Source organism: Hermetia illucens, chromosome 3 (genome assembly GCF_905115235.1).
Source record: "Hermetia illucens chromosome 3, iHerIll2.2.curated.20191125, whole genome shotgun sequence".
Taxonomy (NCBI): Eukaryota; Metazoa; Arthropoda; class Insecta; order Diptera; family Stratiomyidae; genus Hermetia; species Hermetia illucens.
The window spans coordinates 145,732,616-145,754,970 of NC_051851.1; the positions used below are offsets into that span (position 1 = coordinate 145,732,616).

Below are 22,355 nucleotides of genomic sequence, written 5' to 3' on the forward strand. Positions count from 1 at the left end.
CGTGACCTGTAATTCATTCTCATCATTTGGATGGGGCTTTATTTCTACTGTTTCCAACAGATTTTTGGTTTTGTGCAAAAGAGGAAGAGTAATCACACATTTACTACAATAAATGAAATTTCAACAATAAAATATCATTTAGCTGAAAAAGAAAGTAGATAGGAAGAAGAGAAGATATTCCGGAATTTGATAGATGGATGGAAATATCGGTGAATGAGTAAAGGATGTGCATAAATACATTTATTGGAGAAATATATTGGAATAGACTGTTTCAGACAGCTTCCAATAGTTGGTGAAACTATTTCACCAATAATACGAGTATATTGGAATTTCAAAGGATATTCTGTAGTCAAATTCTCGCTTGAATAAGAAAAAAATTACTATTTCCAGCAATTTTCAGTCGTTCCGAGAGAAATCCATGAAAATATCCTTTGAAAGTATGATGGATCCAGGATCGAATGTAACATTTAAAATAGTTCGGAGTACATAAAATATATAGTTCAGTGAAATTGTATGCAAACTAGGAAACAATTGTGTAACGATCAGTCACAAACATAAAGTAATATTCGGTGATGTGTCACAGAAACAAGGGGACTACTGAGGGGAATCACAATTTTTGCTCCTTTGAAATTCATACGTCGTTTTTATTATCCTGGTTGTAGTTGTTTCAAACTTACATCTGTTAAAACGAATTCTTCACCGTCATCAATATTTGGAATTGTGATTTTGCCCTGTGATACGTTCGTATAGTCGTAAATATTGTCACTGAGGAAGCACGTAGCTGTTGAAATAATATAATTAATTTGATTTTGTGAAAAATAACAATAGAAAGAGAATACAATATTTTTTGTTATTCTTTTCGTGATTGGATCATTTTTTCGCTCCTGGTGTTCTACTTTTTGCATGAGAAATGAAATTGAGATATGAAATAATGGAACCGATGTATATTGAACTGTCCGGCGAGATGATCTTTATTTACGGACTATAATGCCGGCAATCAGGCGGATTGAATGGAAAGGTTTATAATTTACTGAGAATACCCTAGAAATATTTTATAAAAATTTGTGATCCTTTTTACATATTCCACCATATCAAAAAAGATTATGTAAACCATTTTCCTGTACAAAGAAAATAGAAATATATCACAAAGGATTCTTGAAAACCACACCAGGCTAACCAGGAGCGTACCATGGAATGTTCCTCAATTTGGCCATAATCGAGGCCGGAAAATATGCCGATAAAACTACGAATTTCCTGGCGTCAACAATATAAATTAGAAATGAAGAACCGAAGATTGTTTATCATTCAAACCATTGATCATTTGAAACTAGAAGCCAATTTTCAATATTTCAATTTTAAGGTTCATTTTTTTCCTCACGCTCCTAGCTAATCAATATCAAATGTTTTTTACTAGGTCAAAGTTTATGTACAACATGTACATGTGCTATTTCTTTGAGGGCATATAGCACGTGCGAGAAAAACATTTTCAAAATTTAAAAAAAATATAATTTTTGATAGTTTTGAATTAGCACGAAATTATAGTATTTGAAAATTAGAAGAAAAATTCCGGAATATATTTATATAGAATCATCAGAAATTTAATATTCTTTTTGCGTACGAGGATTTTGATTTTTCTAGAAGAAAAACTAGAAGAAAAAAGAAAATCTACAAAATATATACATGAAAATTGAAAAGTAAGAGATTCATCATTATACAGTTTAAGAGTAAATAACAGCTTCCGCAAGCAAATTAACTATTTCACAATAGTTACCATTGCTACTGCGATTTAGCTCGAAATTCAAATACTCAAAGTCTATTTATATATAAATATAAGTTTTAATTTTTTTGGAAATCGAGGTTTAGCTCAATCTGTTTAAATTGCTTCATTGGCTTTTAGTTTTATAACACTTTTTTTTCAGGGTTGAATTTTTGAATAGTAAACGTTGAAGTTTCTCCGGTTAAAAACTTACATGAAGTAGTTCTAATTCTTCGCCATCGTTGACACCAGGAATCCTAGTTTTTCCTTGGCATATTATCGGATAATCACTGATACGTGATGTAAGAAAGCACATTTCTGAATGTATATAATATTTTTAAAATTATTAGATTTCTGGTTCGGCGGAAGGGCTGAAGATATTTCTTTTTTATAATATAAATAAAGAATGGTTCAGGAAGCAGAATCGTTTTTGGAGGACCTATCTTAATGTAGGGAAGATATTTGTTTTTTAAGAAACAAATTAAAGAAATCATTGGTGTTCGACCTATAATAAACTAGCGAGCACCTTTTACATCTGGAATAATCGAATTTACCTTATATATTATTGCATTTAAAGTTGAAGCAAAATAATATTTTTTTGATAACCACAAGCGGTTTTTTTTGCTATATTAGAATTAGCATTTGCATTTTTTCAGAGTTATCATACTAAGCATATTTCTTTTAATTGATAATTTTTTTAAACAAAAATGATTAAAATTAAAAATAAATTAAATAAAAATTAGGAAATATGATAAATAAATAAATAAAAATTAATAAAATAGGATTAGGGAGTTCATTACAAACAGCAAACACACTCTTCTGCATATAACACAGGACATGTCTTATATATGTGTTCATGTGTTATATTCTTACATCGTTGGCTGCAAAATCTGCACCATCATCGACATCAGGAATTTTAACTTTTCCTTGCGATACAATGCGATAGTCCATAATGTTATTAGACAACATACAGTACTCTATTGTATGTTTGATTTTGTTGTGAGATAAATTAATTAAGTGTATATAAAGCGGGAAAAAAGGGAAAAGAAAACTAGATTAAATATTTGCATCAATATTAGCATAAATCATTGATTTGAAAACACCTTGGCAGTATAGGGTTCGGTGTTTAACAGACAGGGGAGGAATATGATTTATTTTGAAATTTTGTGAAAGCCAAGTTAAGATTTGAGCTGACTACATCATATTATTAGATGAATGATCCTTGCAACATTTCCTGACTTTCATAAAATTTAAAAATAATACTAAAGTTGGTGTAACACACGGTCTCATTCGGTGTACATCTACGCTACGGTATTTAAGAGCTACTCGTCATCAGAGCCTCAAAAATTCCCAGTATCCAACCTAAAATATTAGCGGAAAAAACCAACATTAAATTTGGAAAACAAAAAAACCAAATCAATAGTTCCAATGTCCCTTCAAGGAACTATCGTTTGATTTTCTTTCAATCTACAATTAGGCCAAAATGTTAATTTTAACAATTTTCTAATACTATCTGTGCAAAAAACAACAAAAATTCAATAGAAAATTGAAAACATCTAAAATGTGTTTGTGTATGTGTAAAAGAAGAAGAAGAATTACATCGGTCAAACTCATTTCTTCGCCATCATCAACGCTTGGGATTGTAGTTTTTCCTTGGGACACAATGTGGTAGTCATGGACGTTATTGGACAGCAAACAAGCCTCTGTGTAATTTATATGACAATTCGGGAATAATTGTGCAATTAATATTTTTGTATATCATATTTTCGATGTTTGTATTGTTTTTATTTACTTTAAATTTTGAAAGTGAACGAATTGATTTTATTGTTTTGATTTTATGAAATATAAATCGAATTGTTTGATGATTAATTTTCTCTTTTCAATTAATTCTTTTTGTTTATTTTTAATAACAATGGAAAGGAAGAAAACCGCAAAAAGGCTCTATACTCCACAAGGGAGTGAACAGAAGAAACTTTATTTTAAATAAAAAATCAAGAAAATCAAGAAGATTTGCTTAAAAGATGGAAGGAATTTTAATATTTTTATAAACTCAAAAACGGCTTCTACGATTTATATTTCATTTCATGTTTTACCGTATAAATAATTGGGAATGAAGTGTATGAAGTTCCAAAGAAAAGCAAAATTAAAAACAACAAACATGATGGAAAACCAAAAATCAGTGAAATCGGGATAAAAATAACATTCTTCGACGTCCTCAATTTTAAAGAATGTCCATTCCATTCATCTATACAAAAGTATTTGGAATTGTCTACCATATTTTTCTTGGAATATAAAATATTAGTTACAATTGTCGATACTTTATTGAAAGTATCTTTCAAACAGGTCTGCATGATTTCATTCTATTAGGATCACAGTCTATCTGTGAAGTAAAAGTATCCAAAACTGTGATCCGTTCAGGAACTAGGGGTGTCGTGGTATCTAAAACCAGGCTCAAGCATAATATGAATATCATATATATATAATAATAATGAAAACAGAGCATAAACCAAATTGTATCTCATCTAGATGAAAATTCTATTCTAACAAACTATATTTCTAGCTAGCAACCAATTCAATGGGGCACAAGATTTAAAATTTAAATGTAAAATAAATTAAAAAAAAAATTTTAAAAAATAAATAAATTAAAAAGAAAAAACAATTGTATCCAAGATGGTTTTCTATGTACAAAATAAAATAATAAAAACAAAAAAGTAAATGAGAATTAACTTTTTTTGGGGTTTTTTGGTCAGTTACTAAACATTCTGTCTATTCTATTGTAACTATTCTAACGAAAGTCATCTTCAAAAACGCATATTCATCTAAATATTGAAATAAAAGAGATAAAAACAATTGGACTTGGGAAAATTACATCAGTCAATACAAATTCTTCGCCATCATCTACATTGGGGATAGTGGTCTTTCCTTGGGATACAATGAAGTAGTCCATAATATCATTCGAAAGGAGACACGAGTCTGTATATATTATGCAGAGAGAAAGTAAATTTAAATTAAATTATAAATAAATAAAATATTCTATGCACTATTGGAAAAAAATATAAAAATAAATTAGCACAAAAAAAAAAATGTATACAAGTTGATTGGGTTGAAAAACTTTCAATGTTGGACCGGTGCTGTAAAAACCGTGTGTGCGCTGATGTTTGGTAATTGTCTGCTGGCAGATTCACCATCAAACAAAAACCATTAATTCAGCTTAACTCACTTGAATTTATAGCATCGAATCGTGATGAATTTACCGAATGATGATCAAAATAGATATCGAGATGACGGTTGAAAAAATTGAAGTCAGGTTTGACCCTGAGATCAGGAGATATTTCCATACATCCTAATTTTCATTATATTTGGGCTTCAGCAATAAAGCGTTACTTTTCCTGCATTTCATAGAGTTGAAGAACCATTAGGACTAGGTTCTTTGATAAAGCCCTAACTTAATTTTTCGATGGGTTACCACGCCTATCCAGTTTAGTCGACCAAAATATATACCTAATTGTCAATTGTCAAAAGGGTTCCACATTATTTCAGTTCTTGCCAGAGTTGAAGTCGACCCCCCATTCTAACATTAAACGAATTCAAATGAGAAACCCCCATACTGCTGATCAGTCTTCGACTGTTGATGAAACCTAGACTGATGATATCGATACTCACCCTTGACACCAGGTACGGATCCAGACATGATCTGGTAGAAGATGTGGTAAGAACGTTCCAAAGGTTGCTGGGAGATGACACGAGCCTTTTCCAATAGATCTGTAATTCAAATAAAGTGTCTTTCAATATAAAATATCCCTACCAATAGTATCATATAGATATAGAAAGAAACTCACAGGTCTCAATATCAGCACCAGCCAGTTTACCACTGGGACCGAAGTGAATACGGATGAATTTACCCTATGTAGTGTAAGAAAGGTACCAAACATAAATATCTCCTTCGATGTTAAATAAACAAAGTTCAAACTTACGAAACGAGAAGAGTTATCGTTACGGACGGTCTTGGCGTTACCGAAGGCTTCCAGTACAGGGTTAGTTTGGACGACTTGATCTTCAAGGGATCCCTTCTTTTCAGCGGTAGCGTCCTTCTTGGTCGAGGCACCGACAGTGGCGAAGTACGCAATTACTTTCTTCGTGTTTTCAGTCTTACCGGCACCAGATTCACCAGTAATCAACATAGATTGGTTAACATGGTTGGTCAACATGTCGACGTAGGCACCGTCAGAAATGGCGAAAATATGTGGTGGGACTTCATTACGACGCTTACCACGGTACATCTTAGCACAACGGTTCGTGTAGACAGGGAACCGCTTGTAAGGGTTGATAGCGACGCAGAAAAGTCCAGAGTAGGTCTGCATAGTGGTAATGAGGTTAAAAGTGAGATTAGTATGATTTTGATAATAAAATCACAATTGTTAACATGAATCTACTTCAAACGATAGCTAGCTCAAGTTTTGGGCCAAATTCTTAACCCAAAGTCAGTCAGTTTTAATGGTCTGCATTTAAAACGACTTTTCTGGATTTTTTATGTCATCTTGAGCTTGCTATACTTTTGAAAAACCGAACAAAGAAAAAACTAGTATCTAAGGTGCAACTAAGGGAGGGGTGTGAAATCCTTGTAAGACAAAGGGTTCTTTTTTCACAACACCATTATCCTAGACGTGAAGGGCTTCACATGGATAATACATATAACTTATATACTTATATCTAATCTCAACAAATAGGGATTGGAGGGGTCATACAAATAATCCTTGTCAAGTTTTGGATTTTGATTATTTGTTTTTCCTTTCCGTATTTCAGTCACGTCGTCCTACATCTGTCTGATTTTGTAGGATATACATTACCTGATTCTTGTAAGGATACAATAAATTTTCTGTCAACACAACATTAAAAGTTAAATATCACGTTTGTCCATTTCGTTGAAAAGGATGAATTATTGGTGCCGTATTTATCACCAATCGGTCGGTTTAGACCGGGTCGATCCAGTTGTTTGCCTTCTGGATTAATCGCTTGCAATAAGCGGTTAGAAGCAAAGTCATACACAAAACAATTACAAAAATGGATCGTTACAATGATTTTAGGGTTGTGGAGTGTTAAAATTCGATAAGTTTGGGTGAGGATTATGGGGAAGGATTATGTAGCCGAAATTTCAGCGGTCAAATTTTTGATTTTATTGTCAAAAATGTGTTTTTTTGGTGCTGGAATTTTGGCGTAAACATTGTTTCGACATATATGAATTTGGGATTAGTTATTCATGAGTATTGTAAGGCGTGAATTGCGTATTCAGCCAGCTAGTGAGTGCTATATTAACCTTGTCTTTTTGACACTTTTTCAGTTTTTTTTTTAATGGAAGGATTTGAAGGTACTACGTAAATGGGGATTTCGAGCAAGTCAAAAGCTTTCTACTTCTGTAGGTATTTCTGAGAAGTTCTACTGAGGTTGTTAAAATTATGTATTGGTTCAGCCCTCAGCAGTACATCCACAGTTTTTTAAAAATTTTTTTTTTCTTTAATTTAATTTTGTTTTATTTTTTTTGTTGATTTTTTTTTTAATTTTTGGAAAGTTGTTGACTTGTTTCATAACTACATTCAGTAACCAAAAAATTGAATTCAAAGCATATTTTGGCAAAAAAAGCAGCACATACAATTTTCTATGTCCATTTCCACGGACTACTTACGTAGATGAGTTTATTGTAGTATCTTTGTTTCAAGTTATGCAAAACCGAAGCATCGTTTAGGTATGTCAAGTTAGACATATCTTCGGCTTTTTCGTATTTCGGTGGATTGACTTGTTGCAGCTGATCTTTCTTGAAATCCTTGGTCTATATCACGTTTTTGTTTTGTGATGTTTCCACAACAAGTTTCATATTTTCAGAGTTAATATTCAATTCCCAAATATTTTGAATAGTCGTAGATTCGATTTTTGACCCAAATAAATTGGTAGCCATCGTGATATCGATAGATAGGGAAGTTTTGGGGATTTTTTTGTTTGTTTTTCAATTGTGATGCCCAGAGACCAAAAGGGACGTAGAAGCAAGTTGGGGAAGAGAAGAAAAAACTTAATTAATAAAGAGCCTTTGCGACACTTACGTAGATTAGTCGATAGTAGTAACGTTGTTTCAAATTATGTAAGACAGCAGCTTCGTTTAAGTAGGTTAAATCAGCCATATCCTCGGATTTTTCGAATTTTGGCGGATTGACTTGCATAATCTGGTCTTTCTTAAATTGCTTCTCCTTTTGTGTGTATTTTGAAAATGTAAAAGTGTTATTTTGTGTAAAATTTTAAACAAAACAATATGAACTGATAATTTTCTAAATATTTTTTTCCTAAATTTCAAATAAAAATGTTGTTCATTTTTGTGTTATTATGTCCTGACTTTGGACACATAACAATGAATTTTACCTCGCCACCAGGTAGGCCAACGGAGACGATGTCTCCCTTGGTTGCCTTGATGTCACCAAGAAGATAGCCCTCTTTCTCATCGGGAACCCAGCAATTCTTTTTCGAGTCATAAGGTTTCGATTGATCGATACGTCTTTGTTCGAGCGATACGAAAAGGTATGGGGTTGGATCGGCATCCTCATCTTGAGCTTGTGGCTTAGGCATCTTGGCGGTTTTTCTCTTTTAAAACTTTCTGTAAAAAATACGCGAAAGAGAGGGGGCTAAGAGACACGATTCTTGAAAACCTTGAAACGCCTAAGTTGCTTCCCTGTAATTAAAAAATTAGAAAAAAAAATATCATAATTCTGCCTTGAATCCGAATTATTCGAAAATATTTGAGAGCTTTTTATTTAAAAAATCACGGATTGGTTTTGAGTAATTTAAACAATCGAAGAAACCGGGTAATGTTCACTTCATTTAAAACCATTTCTGTCCAGAAGGAAAATTATTTTTTATATCTTTTCACCAAAAAACATCAATTTGCCCCGTATTCTGTCCAAACAAATTCTATTTCTGGAATGATTACATCCCAAAATTTCCATATATGTGTTGTGAAACCAGATCTGGTCCACACATCCGCTCATCCCGATTCGGGTCCAATCGCGGGAATTTTATATGGCCAAAAGTGCTAATTCTAAGCATTCAATAGCAGCATTGAGGGAACTGTTGGCTTGGCTACATGGCTGGGCTTGGTTACATATTTCTATTTTCAAAAATTTGTTTTCAATGTTTGCGCGCCTCGGCAGAGCGTGAATGTAGCAAGAATTACTTCATAGCCGTTGGTGAATCGATGATTTGAGCCAAAAAATTGCTTCTACTAAATTTAGATTATATTAACCAGTTGTCAGGTCATTTCGAATGTTCACTTCCTTCTTGAACCGAGTAGTGGATGTAATTGCACAAATTTTGTTTGAAAAAAGATACGAAATACGACGTGGGATAGGTTCCAATTTATCCGAATTATTCATGATCATTTGTTGGATAATTACTGACGAATCTTCTGAACTATTTCGCACTGTTCATTGCTATTTGTTGGTTACGCAACACCATGAGTTTTCACTCGATCCAAAATTAACGATCACTTTCACCTTGTGAAAGAATGTCTGATCACCTTGCGAAAATATATTATGGATCACGGTTGCACAACTCCAATTGTTAAAAATTATTTTTAATTTATTTTAAATTCCAAATTAATAGTTCTGATAATTTTAATTTATTTTTTAAAAATTATATCAACTCCCGAAATATCACTTTGTATTTAAATTCACTGGATCACGTCGGCTTTTTACGCAGATCAAATTTTAAAATAATTAAAACTTACTTAAAGTTTTCAATTGGAAGTAACAATCAAAACCCCGAGTTCGAAATTAAAGTATTAAAACTTTTTTTTAAAAAAAATATCGAAACGACCCACAACCAACGGATGGCAAGATCGGAATGACTGAATTTTCTCGGAGATCAAGTAGCGGAGCTAAGATGATCCACTTTCTTCGTTTCTATGACCGTTACAATATTCGTCACCGTTACGTCTTCAGATTGATCCTCGACTATCTTCGGCTTGACCGGTAGGCGTAGCTATTTTTGCCCGAACAAACCATATATATTTTTAAAATAATGAATTTTCACACGAAGGCGTTTCTCACCTCCTCGACAATGCGTTACGTCCACGCAATAAAAATCTGTTTTCAATTGGCTCGGGTTAAATTGTTTTATTTTTTCTATTTTTTTTTCTTGTTCATCTATTCTAGTTTTCCCGAATTCTATTTCGGAATTCAACGGGGCGACCACGTAACCGATCGGCTTTGCATACCGGCGCACCGATTTTCAAATTGCCGACGATATGCGATCCGAATTTTCTATTTCGGGCTAGAGAAAAATCTATTTGCGTAAAATCAATTTCGGCACGTTCCGGGGCTTCACGATCGCCAAACGAGATTCGCCGATCGCATGGTGTCCAGAGCATAGGACCGAATCAATGGATCCGATAGTGTATGAAAAAAATGCGTTACGATGTGTTAGGTGCAGATGTTGTGACCAGATTTGGATCGATTGCAGGTTTTGCAATTGTGTTTCAGGTTTTATGTGACAGTATGACTAATAGAAGATAATCTCAGAGGAACCGCCTGCTTACGACCACCTGATGGTGTCAGTTATCAACTCTGACCATCAACTGTATGTGGTTCCTTAGGATCAAGCTATATCATTTTCTTAGTTTTGGTAGTCGGTCCATCATCTCATCCTTATCATCTTATCGCCATGCAAATTTGCCTTCCACTTTCCAAGCCACCCTCGTCAGTTCCAGTGGTCTCACTTCCATCAGGCAACACAACTTTCAAATACTAGTTCGGCGCTAAAAGGGCCTATTACACATCTTCTTCGCAATCAATCAATTATTAAATCATTCCATTGAATCATATCAATTTTGAATTTCCTTATCTATCATTTTCATCATTCAACTCAAATCACTAACCGCCAGAAGAAAACCTTAAAAGTTCATTCACTGTGTAATAGGCACTTTCAACTACTTCACAATCACTTCTTATATCCTTTTCGCTGTCTAAAGCAGTATCTGCAACTAATCCTTGAACTGGTAATCCAAAAATTGCTTGCGAGGTCCACTCCTTGCCGGAAGCCTTGAATAACCGCTGAAGTCTCCTTCGGACGAACTAATCACTGCAACCGCTGATTTAGGATCCTTTTGATCCTTACAACTCACTCCACTTATTCATTACAGAAACCTCATAGAATACCAGGTGAATTGATTGTTTTTCTTTTCGGTGCAAGATCAATAAAAAAAAAAAGTTTCTTCTGAACAACCCAATGATTTTTAGAATCTCAAAAAAATCCTTTACTCTCAGATTTAAAAATAGAATTTTGATATGTTGCACTTACGCGTTCGAAAGCCGTTCTGACCACTACAGCCGGTAAAGTTGGCTTTTATACGTGGCAATTTGATACCCCTTAGTTGTACGAAATTGGCATCGTTTCGAGATATGGACCGACACCCGTGCCCGGGTTTGGCTCCCTTTTCGGCTTCACACATATGAAATTTTCAAATTTTCAAAAACTCACCACATCGCAAACACCCTATTCGTACAGGGGGTGTCGCGATAGGCGCGAACGATACCGATCTTATTCGCATGTATTAGAAATCGTTTAGCCGGATCGTCATAGAGATGATGATATCGACTGCAAATCGGGACGATCCGCTAGCTTTCGGGTGGATTTTTAATTCAGATACTTTCCAAAAAAAAAAGATAAGAAATATCTGTTGATCATTTCGTGAGATGAAATGAGATGAGATTTTTGACCGTTAACGCTCGGTATATCAATTTGGCGGGATACATTTCCTCCCCCTGGTCGTCGCTCATAAAAGGCTCCCAAAATGCACGAGATATGAATACTTTTCTCAGCAATCTCCAAGCATTTCTCAAATATCTTCTCAACCTATCTCGATTTTGCCAATAGTTCCTGATCACATCGGATGGCATTGATCCCCATTATTCTAAAAGTAGGATCAATACGCACTCGCTGGCTGGGTGTTGCAGAAAGTACACGGGTATGACGGCGATGTTGTACTAGTGATGCACACACATCACATGAAATCCTATCTTTTTTCAGTCTGAAGATCAAACGACGATCGATCATAGTGGATAAAGATATTTTTCAATTTTATGCTTTATGCAGAAAATCACTTTGCCGATGACATATTGACGGCAAGATTAAATGGAATGTTGCAATTACAGGAAAAAGTGATGCTTACGATGTACCTAAGACGTTTGAAGCATGGAGAATAATTAATTAACTGTTAATATGGGGTTAGATTGGGATAGGTCATAAGATATTCTGAATTTTATAGAAGGGTCATTGAACTTGTATTCAAGACATTTCGTGACTCGTGAGTCGCTCAAACCGATAACCTAGTCAGTACTATGTCAACCATTCCAGTTATCGTTTATAGATTATCACAGTTCCAAAGATATAGAAACCTTTGTTAACGCGAGAAATATGCTGTTTTGAAATTTCATCCCCGAACAGCTAAGAGTAGTGTACACTTTGATGGGAAAGATTTTAATGAATTGTTAAAGTAGGGGTGGTTATAGTGGTCATCTGGGATGACCATGTTCAACCACGAGGACAGCACTATATCTATAACTGAAAACACTACCTAAGTTCAGTTCCAATGAAGTGTCCTATCGACACTTTCCCGCCCCTACGATAGCTAGTGATTCCATACAGGTTCTTTTGGAAACTCCAGTCCCTCCTATGTCATTTACAAAATTTCACATGACCTAAATTTGGTGCATCAGAATCACACCAAAGCGTGTAATACAAAACAAGTTGGGAAACCGGAAGCTAGACGCTTCAGGTATGAAAGGTTTCGTGTATTTCTTTCATAAAGAGATTTGGGTATGCATTTGTCCCATTAGCATGTAGCGCGTAAAATATGTATGATATATGTTATGTGAAAATAGCCACTTCAAGTGATATTGACATTCATAGTCTTGAATTTGCAGAGGAGCGCAGATTCGACCTAGTATAACTTTGTCGCGATTTTCATAAAATTTGGCAGGATCATGATCTATACTGTAGCCTACATTGCTGCAAAATTTTGTGATTCCAGGGTGAACTTAAGGGGGTTTTCCTGTCAATTACTAAAAATTATAGTAATATACTATTATTAACTTTATTTAAACAGGTATCGATATGGAGGGTATTTCGGAGCCTAGGCACCATATAGTGGCAGCCCCCTGATTTTTTCCAGATTTTTCGGTTGGGTAGTTCCTGAGAATGGGTTCGTTAAAAAGTGACCACTTTCAACCCCCCGCACTCCCCACCTTTTCCGCAAAAGTCAAAACTAATACCGGCTTCGAAAAGTACTAACCGAGACCTTTAATTTGATACCCCACATGACTATATTTGATGAAAAAAAAATTTACACCCCCCTTTCGCATGTATGGGGACCAAACAAACCAAACAAACAAACAAAACCTTAAAAAGGATGTCGCACTTCGATTACCTAAATACCGCGAATGCAAATTGAAAATAAAAACAAAACCGTCCATTTTGTATTACAGCCTCTTGGGCGATCTCGGCGGGAATAGAAGGACACGCGGAGTTTTGTAAATAACATGGGACGAATTAAACCCAAAAGGACTCCTTTACATTCTTGAGGTTGGCTACCGCAGAGGCTGGTATGCAGGTGTCGACAGGATAATTCAGTAGTACTGCACTTAGCTTCTGGCCCCACGTTGGGCGCGATTTGTAATAATAAGAATAGTACGGTATTGAAGTGTAGAAGCAGTGAAACCTCCACAACTTACAGTGGCTAAATCAAAAATAAGACTCTCTGAGTGTACAGGGAAAGTGAAAAAGGTGTACGCGAGGTTTTTACTCCGCCTACCCCACATTATGCGGATTTGGAGGCATGCTTGTTGTTGGAAGAGTCGTGCGTTGGCTCATAGACCTAGTCAAGTTTCCCATACCTCACCTTCATCTGCGCCACTCTATATTATTGGCTGACAGAGAGAACCACATATTAGATTCTTTAGATTTCAATTACAATTTTAATGACTTATTAAATGCATATAAGTAAATTCGTGCTATGTACTAATGGAATTGAATTTTCTTGTATAAGGTATACATATAACCTTTCATAACCGAATCACCAATCTTCAGCTTATCGATTTGTTTTGTTTTTACTATAAAGTTTGCTATTTTTTTTATTGATGCTATTCACGTTGGAGCATAAAACCTGGGAAACGCCCGTCAAACTAATACCACCAGCTCTACCACTAAACTCTATCTCCACCTCCTCGTGGTTACCGCTGCTAGTGCTTTCTTAACGAAAAGCGGCAGGTGGAAAGCGAGGGATTTTCGAAGTCATGGCCGAATTTTTCTATAGCGTTTACAATTGTGTGCGCTCATCAATTAGTTCAAAGCCTCTCTGTAAGAATTCTGGTAAAATGTAAACTCCGGGTGATTTCAGTGGTTTAAAGTTTCCCACTACCCATCTTATTCTAGCTCCCAAGTATACCTCTTTTCCAATTTCCCAATTCTACTTCCTATCCCTGTTGTTCGTTGTTGGGGTGTCAGGCAGCTATTGTTTCCGCGTGGGCTAGGACTTTAGAGAAGCAGATAGCAGATATACCAAGTCCTCCTCATTATCGGTAAATGCCCCATATTCCTTCTTTAGGCAGACTAAAGTTATTGTTTCATCTTTTATAGCTTAATACAGCATGGATACTTCTGGGGTTGGTTCTATCCCTTGATAGAATCCGCTGAAGCAGTTTCGTTTTGCTTCCCTGGTCGCTGTGCTATACATTGTCAATGCTCTTTTGTACCTCTGCCAGTCTGTCTCGGTTGAAGAGTTGTTACACCATCTTACTCATTCCGGCTGACTGTCTTAGCCGAACAGCTGGCCTCATGTACGTCAATGACGACTTGTTGAGGCCTTCCACCACTGTTTTTGCTCTATTTCGCTGTTGATGTCACCGCTTACCTGTAGATAAGTCATGTCGTCGCTCAGGTGTCTTGTTTAGGAGGGTCCCAGCCTGTTTTCTTGAGATTGTTTATTATTCTTATTCTATCTACTTCCGAGTTACCCTCAATGTCGAATCTGATTATTCTGCAGTCCGACATAAAAGGCTCATCCGACATCTTCCAATCCAAGCCGCTCATCAGAATGTTCCCTATAGTATGTCTAGTACCTCTTGCCTGGTGCTAGTCACGAATGTCGGAGTGTTCCCTACGTTAGTATTTCTAACTTGTTACTGAAGATGAATTCCAAAAGTTACTCATCTCTTCTCCAGACGCAGCCGAAAAGAAGTGGTAGCGGTTTTCGCAGAACTTTGCCAGTCTAACAGCTAATTCCAGTAGGATCCGGGTGTCGTCTTCTGGAAAGTATCCTCATACCGCGACTGCCTCTCGAGTTCTTCCCCTTGGTTTTCAGTGAGACTGGGACAGTCACGAGGTCTCCAGTTAGAAACTCGGAAAGACATATGTATCGTAAGTTTCTTTTGAGAATGATGCAGACTCTTGGTTTTTCACAAGAGGAATCCAAAATAATCATAAATCAGGCAATATTCCAGTGTTATCTTTGGAACTTGCCCCTGCAATTACTGAAGATGCAGCTTTTGCAAGACGGAGGTCTACCTAGGCTATTTTAGTGCTGGCTTTCAGCTTCATAAGTGCTTGCATCTCTTCTCTAAAGTCGAACTATTGTCCTCCTTCTCCGACATGGCACTTCCTTGTGATTCAACGACCGGCTTGAGCTCTAGAAGATTTGGGTCAAGGTCGTTCAGCTTTTCCTCTTCTGTGGGAAGCAGGTCCACCACCCTGCTCGGTCCTGCTCTTCCAGCCTCTAGGGCCTCGGTGATTCTTTCGGAACTTCGGTAGGATTTCTACCCGCTGTGTCCTCCGAGGTACCCTTCCTTTGTTTCTCCCTATGCAAGTGCGCAGGTACGCTATCAGATCTGTAATTGATGAGGCAGTTAAGATGTCTAATTGCCTCCGGGGATCGGTCGTCTAACACCGATCGTAAATAGTTTCCCTTTGGCTTCCTCTTTGCTTTTGAAAAATCCTGGAAAAAAAACGTATGTCGGTAAACAAAAGCTCCTTACTATCATACATCCCTCATACATCTGCACGGCGATTAGGGCCACAATTATTTCCTGCTCCTTACTAGTGAGTGTTTGCTGTGGCAGTATGGCCAGTTGAATGATTTTTAGCATAGCTAATGGCGAGTTTCCGGGTTTTCTCATCCAGGTTCGCCCCCTTCATCCCTGATCGCCCCAATATTTTCCCTATCTTGAGCTCGAATTTAGGTTTCTTGTGACCTGGTTTCCGCTGCCCCCCGCTTTCTTCGCTCAGATACTGAAGGCTTGGGTCTGTCCTCCTATTAAGAGCCTCTTCCTGGTTTTAGGCTTTCCTTCAAATAGCGCCGATATCATTTAACACTTGCGCCACTGAGGCTTGTTTCTTCCTAGCATATGATATTCTGACCTCAAACTTACCATTGCCCGTCTTTTGTTGGTTGCGGTCTTCGCAGTAAACCAATGTTGAGCTCGGTCAACTGCTAGACCACATCAATGTTGCGGAGATTTGCCTCCGCCTGATAGGCCGGTTTGTGTTTCGGACCGGGAGCCCGTAGTTTATTATATGTCTTTTTTTTGTGCCTTTATTTTTGGTACTCATTTGAACATGAGGGTTAGGAAATCCACCGTGCCATAGCCCCCGTAGCATGGTAAAGTGAGGTTTACTCACTGAAGCGTCAATCGATAGTGTTTTGCCAATAGCAGACTCACCTCGTACAGGGTGTGGCCGTCACCACCCACTACCGGTCTTGCTAAGCGAGAGGCTTGGCTCCTGGGCAGCCACATGTCAGTTCTAGAGGTCTAACTCCACATTAGTCTATCCGTAGACCACTGCTAGACACCATCTGGTGATGATAAAGCTGGGCCTAATATCGAGTACAGGGTCGCTGCGGAGTCTCAGTTTCTCCCCGCATAGCTTTGCAGAACTTGTTGCAAATGCGTGCTATTGGCTGTCCGGAGGCCAGATAGAGCGAGTGGCAGGATACCAAGAGGGGAGCTTTGGGCTATTATAGCGACTTCCAGCGTTATGTGCCATTTTTCAAACATTCCATTGGGTTGCTGGTGCTATGGGGTTGTCCGGTGGCGTTTGAAGCCAAAGAGTTGGTTAAACTCCGAGAAAAGGGAGAATTCAAACTGCACTCCCTGATCAGTGATTATATCGGTCGATACACTGAAGCGCGGAATCTTTTCTCGACAAAGAGCCTGGACATAAGATTACTTATAATTATTTTCCAGAGGTATTGCCATAGGACACCGCGTAAACCTATCGATGATTGTGAGACAATATCTGTGAGTCCATGTGAGTCTCGCAAAGAGCCAATTAAGTCGGAATGCTGCGCTTCCACACAAACCGATGGCTATCGGTTCGTTGTCTGCATGCCCGAGTGAGCTAGATTCTGAACGGAGTGAAATACTTGCCTGTGCAAATCGACTGGACCCTTTTCTGAGGGCTCATATTATATACGTCCACGTTGAATCGAAGATAGGAAACTCCCTAAATGTGTGTTCGGGGTTGGTCCTGAGGCTCTGAAGAACTACAGAGGTACGCATCTATTAACTCACTATCGTAGGTACTGTAGCTTCATTGAACCGGGTTGAGTTGCTTGGAGATTTTGGTGAGGGGCAGCACCTATGGCAATGTTTGAAGCATCGAAGAATATGGCTAGGGGCGTATCTTGCTGGCGGAATTATCATTATTCTGTTAAGGAAAAGTCGCACCGCGTCCTTAAAGAGCTATAGTGCCCCTTTTACTGGTTGATCATAGTATCTCAAGTAACCCTACAACCGTTAGGAACTTTAGTATGTTCCCTACTTCCAGATCTTTCAACTTTGCATCTGGAATTAAGTGTTCTCCCAGATCCCTTGACCTACTTTGCACAACTGCCGGACACTGTCCCAGGAGGTGTATAGATGTTTCATCACACTCCGCACAAAACCTGCAGGCAGTGTCCCTAGATATCCCTAGCTTCTCTAGGTGATAGTTTAGCCGACAGTGACCAGTGAAAATCCCCACTATAATTTGGAGGGTCTTTTTGGTGAGGTTTAAGCAATCCTTGCACATGGGTTCGTATCCCCCAATAAGCACCCTGGACTGCTCCATCCCTGGTAAACCCGCCCAATATAGTTCCCTCAACCATTCTTCTTCATTTGTAAGTGTCATAGCCATGAAACCGTTTCCGATTCCACAGAAGGGTTCTGACCCGTGTAAAGACGTGCTCCCTTCTTAGCTAGTGCCTTCCAACCCAGCATGGCCTGGAACCCGAAGTAGTACACATTGTTGGACGAGAGGCTATCGGTGTGAATCGCTATGTTCTGCCCTCTGTAGTTCCTTTGCAGATTAAAGAAGGCACATTTGTCTATGGTGTATATTTCCGCCTGGAATGTTCCTTGGACCAATTACACCAGCACCCGCTCCCTCTACTGCGGGGGATCCGTCAGTGTACCAAGTAATAAGTTGTTGGTTTAAGCCGTATGTCGCAGCCACGCTCTCTCAATTTGCCATGTTACTCCAACGTGTTTCAAACTTCTTATCGAAGTGAAACTTCGTCATCTTATCCCTTGGTATCAGTAATTCGGAATACCGCCTAAAAGGAATATTAATCTTCCTTCCTGAATATTGCCTTGCCTGCATCTGTATGTGCAGATGGAGAGCGGTTAATCCCAGAGACAATTCCAAGGATGCCGTTGGGCATGTCCTCATTGCCCCACTGATACACATGCAAGCCAGCCTTTGGAACCTATGTATTATAATTCCGTGACCTGTGTACTAAGTTCGTTCTTTCTGCCCAGATTACCGCTCCATAGGTTATCATTGGCCTTACTATTGCAGTATACATCCAAAGTAGTATCTTCGGGCTGCAACCCCATTTTTTTCCTGCTACGGATCTACAAGTCATCAGAGCCCTCGTGGCTTTCCGGCAAGTATTTCCGACATGTGTCTTCGAGAGTAATTTTTGATCTAGCGTAATTTCCAAATATTTAGCCTCTGTTATTCGTTTCACCTCCATATCATGTAATGTTATGGCTCTCAGGTGATCAAGGTTACGCCTTCTAGTCCGCAGTCCCACCTTCTTGCACCAGGCACTAGTAACCCTTAGTCCAGTTTGGATTCTATCACATAGTGTATCTTCATATTTGCCCCTATAGATTAAAACAATGTCGTCCGCGTAACCCTGGACTTGTATTCCAGTATTTGTTAACGTCCAGGAGTTCATCCACTACCATACTGCGCATCAGCGCGATAGTACTCCACCCTGTGGGCAGCCTTTAGTGGTGTTCATGATAATAGAATTTGTCGGTACTCCTATTTGCCTGCTTTCTAGCATCTTGCCCATCCAGAGTGCCAGGGTATTTCCCACTCTCTTGCGGCTCAGGGCATATTGGGAGAATACCAGAAGTGTAGATTGCACCGGTGCGGATCGACGAGGAGTTTGCAAGGACGAGTACCTAAGGGAAAACCTACCCTGCCAAGTGACACCTTAATACTGGTTTTGTAGGTTTGGGATTGGGGGACCAGAGGTGATTCTCAGTAGTAGCCGACGGTTTTATTTCGAGTTCGCAATTGTAAGCTAGAATGATGATAACCATGTTTTAACCTGGAATTATTTCTCTGATTTGACTCAGGTATACATACAGCCTTCAGTACAAATGTGTGCCACCTATGAGACTTAAACAACATTTACAACCAAATCGGCAGAGTCAAGCTCATGATTCAAATCCAGTTCGCCTGTGCCCTTTGAATGTACGGGTGGCGTAGGTAAAGTTGCCTTAGGTGAGTTCCATTGTAGCCTTGGATTTAATCAACTTCACTGCAACGCAGGTTTATAGGTAACGAAAATTAAAAATTCATTCAAATTAAAGAGTTAAAGAGGCCAGCAACTTGCGTACTTGGCTTTTGTCAGAATGAGGTGCGTTTTTTCAGCTTTTCTCTGGACAAAGATTTCAGATGTTCGCTTAAGAAGATATAAATCATCCTATGAAGCATGTTTCCCCTCATCAGGTGTCCTTTCTTAATTTCGGTAACAAATCATGATTTGTTCAAACCGACAGCTTCCTGTCCCTGAAATCCAAAGTCAATTCATTACATTTCGGACGGGATAATGTTAGATGTTAGCCGAAAATCAGCTCATTATACCCACTTAGGTTTGTACATGATCTTTCTTCCATAAATCAAGCAAGCAAGACAGTTTTCAGTCCCCCGTTGCTGACACAAAACACTTTTATTCCCACCTCGCATGACTCGGTCGGCTTTACGCTTTCACGTCAATGTGTTCACCACTATCCTTGCATGCCCAGCATTCACATGTGCACATACGTCCGTACACACATTCACTTTTGAAATTGCTTGTTCTAAAATAATATCCACCCCACATTACCATTAAATAATTCTGAATTCAAATTCGAATAATACTCGGTTTCGGTGAAGTATTTTTGGGTGTATGGCGGAGGAATTTGAAAAAGACAAATTACATAATTTTGACCGGCAACAACGAGCATTGCCAATTTCACATAGACACACATGTTCATGTGAACTAGGCATTCGAACTGGCTGGCACTTCTGCGTACCTAGCCGATAGGGGTAGTCAATTCTAGCACTTAAAACAGCAATGGGCACTTGCCTCCTTGTTATTGAGAGGAAATCTCGACCTATTGTTGTGTAGGCTGGCGAGTCTCGGGAAGATGATCCATTCAGTGGGCATCTAGGCGAGGGCCTACCAAATGGGAGACAATACCACAGAAGAGCGTATTCAGTGTGGCGCCTTAAGGATTGTTGGCATTGGACTACGGAACAATTATTGCTGCTTTTCAGGGTCGTTTTCTCGGAATTTTAGAATAATTTTGGGGAGACTCAGGTAATCACGAGGAGCATCCTGATGCTATCAAAAAGGAAAGTATTCCTCTCCTTCCTATTTCATTTAAGTTGTACCATCTACGCTCGCTTCAGGTGGAAGTATTCTGCCCCAGGAATTCTTCCTGCATGATCGCTATCTGTCCGAAATTATCTGATATACTGGGGTAATCTCTCATTCGTCATCCCCGTAGATGCGAGCTAAAAAAAAGTTATTGCTTGCAATTTATTACCCACAGATTCTGAAAAAGATTACAGGCTGCTCTGTGGCCATTGGATTTGTATTAATTTGAGATGGCTTTCCGTTGAGGATTAATGATTGTCATAATTTTATACAAAGATTTTGGCAATCGCTTGAAAGAGAAACATCAGAAACAACGGATGTTTGAGAATAGATAGAATGGTTTGTGCTCTGCCCGCTATGAATATGTTTAATTTAATTTGATAATGTCGAAAATTCTAAAAATTTCAGATTTTGGCTGCGGGAGAGGAAATGACTATTTGGTTTAATTAATTATTAAAGTGTTTCAATTCGAGATTTGCTGAAATCGTTGCACCACCTTAACAGGTTGTTCTCTAAAAGAATTTTGAATGAATGTCGCAACCGAATTCGATAATGAAATGTTATTGAATGTAACATTTGGGGATGCACGGGTAGTTTAAGACGCCTTCTGGCGTTTAGATGTTTGTAGTTTCAAAAAAAGTGGCGCCTTAAGAAAATGAGTCTTCCTCTGGGAACTTTGCGAAATTGAGGTCAAATACTGGACTATGAGGCTTAGCTAATATAGAGACATTATAGAGTATACGAGCAGTCAAATGTAGATCCTGAAGTGAGAATATATGGACGTCGTAAACTTCAAAGTGAAAGTAGCGCATTAATTACGCGCCATCACTGTCACAGGTTATGTGATATTTTTCCGGTGTGTATTCGAGGCTGAGGAAAGAAATAGCAAAATGTAAAGGTTCCTGCTATGAAATTGCTGAACATAATATAAAATTTTCCAGCTTCCAAATATGTACTTATATCTCCCAATGTCGATAACTGACTAGGTAAGGTGCATAATTTTTAAGAATTCTGTAGGATGCCAAGAAAGGATTATAGGAAATATGACAAGTCGGAAAACCGAAAGCTGGACCCTGAATAGATATTTGTTCCATTTGTACCTAGCACCTAATGTATACGCATATATAAGGCCTACAAATAAGTTCTATCGGTTTTTTTTTTTTAAATTTGAAGCTTTATTGTGAAAAATTGGTTATACTTTTATTGTTCAAAGTATTGCCCATCGCTAGCCACAACTTTCTTCCATCTTTCATCTTACCATCGCGCTAAAAATTGGCTGGCTTGGCCGCTATCCACTCATCGAGCCATTTTTTGAGTTCGTCGTAATTGGAGAAGTTCTGGTCAGCCAGGCCATGCTGTATCGACCGGAACAAATAGTAATCAGAAGGAGCAATGTCTGGAGAGTACGGCGGGTGGGGTAGGACTTCCTATTTCAACGTTTCTAGATATGTTTTAACGGGCTGTGCAACATGTGGACGAGCATTGTAATGTTGCAAAATAACTTTATCATGCCTTTGCTGGTATTGCGGCCGTTTTTTCTTGAGTTCGCGGCTCAAACGCATCATTTGACGTCGGTAGAATTTGCCCGTGACGATTTCGATTATATTACACCCAGCTGGTCCCACCATATACACAGCATGATCTTCT

At 38.1% G+C, this 22,355-nt stretch overlaps 1 protein-coding gene across 30 annotated transcripts in view; it reads right to left on the reverse strand.

The window, feature by feature from the left end:
- The window catches only part of LOC119650735 (myosin heavy chain, muscle), a 31,561-nt gene extending 20,451 nt beyond the window's left edge, over nucleotides 1-11,110 (reverse strand). For 7 of the 30 annotated variants that reach the window (XM_038053765.1, XM_038053794.1, XM_038053771.1 and 4 more), the window contains exons 1-7: nucleotides 9,522-9,665; nucleotides 8,162-8,468; nucleotides 7,849-7,992; nucleotides 5,731-6,111; nucleotides 5,596-5,659; nucleotides 5,420-5,518; nucleotides 3,356-3,459 (exon numbers count right to left, since the gene is read on the reverse strand). In XM_038053765.1, coding sequence (XP_037909693.1) covers nucleotides 3,356-3,459; nucleotides 5,420-5,518; nucleotides 5,596-5,659; nucleotides 5,731-6,111; nucleotides 7,849-7,992; nucleotides 8,162-8,365 — 996 coding nt within the window. In that variant the 5' untranslated portion in view covers nucleotides 8,366-8,468; nucleotides 9,522-9,665. Of the gene's footprint in view, nucleotides 1-677; nucleotides 782-2,629; nucleotides 2,734-3,355; nucleotides 3,460-4,625; nucleotides 4,730-5,419; nucleotides 5,519-5,595; nucleotides 5,660-5,730; nucleotides 6,112-7,436; nucleotides 7,581-7,848; nucleotides 7,993-8,161; nucleotides 8,469-9,521; nucleotides 9,667-11,092 lie in introns of those variants that run through there. The other 23 variants (XM_038053767.1, XM_038053774.1, XM_038053785.1 and 20 more) reach the window with 11 other exon arrangements.
- Between the last annotated feature and the right edge of the window lie 11,245 nt (nucleotides 11,111-22,355).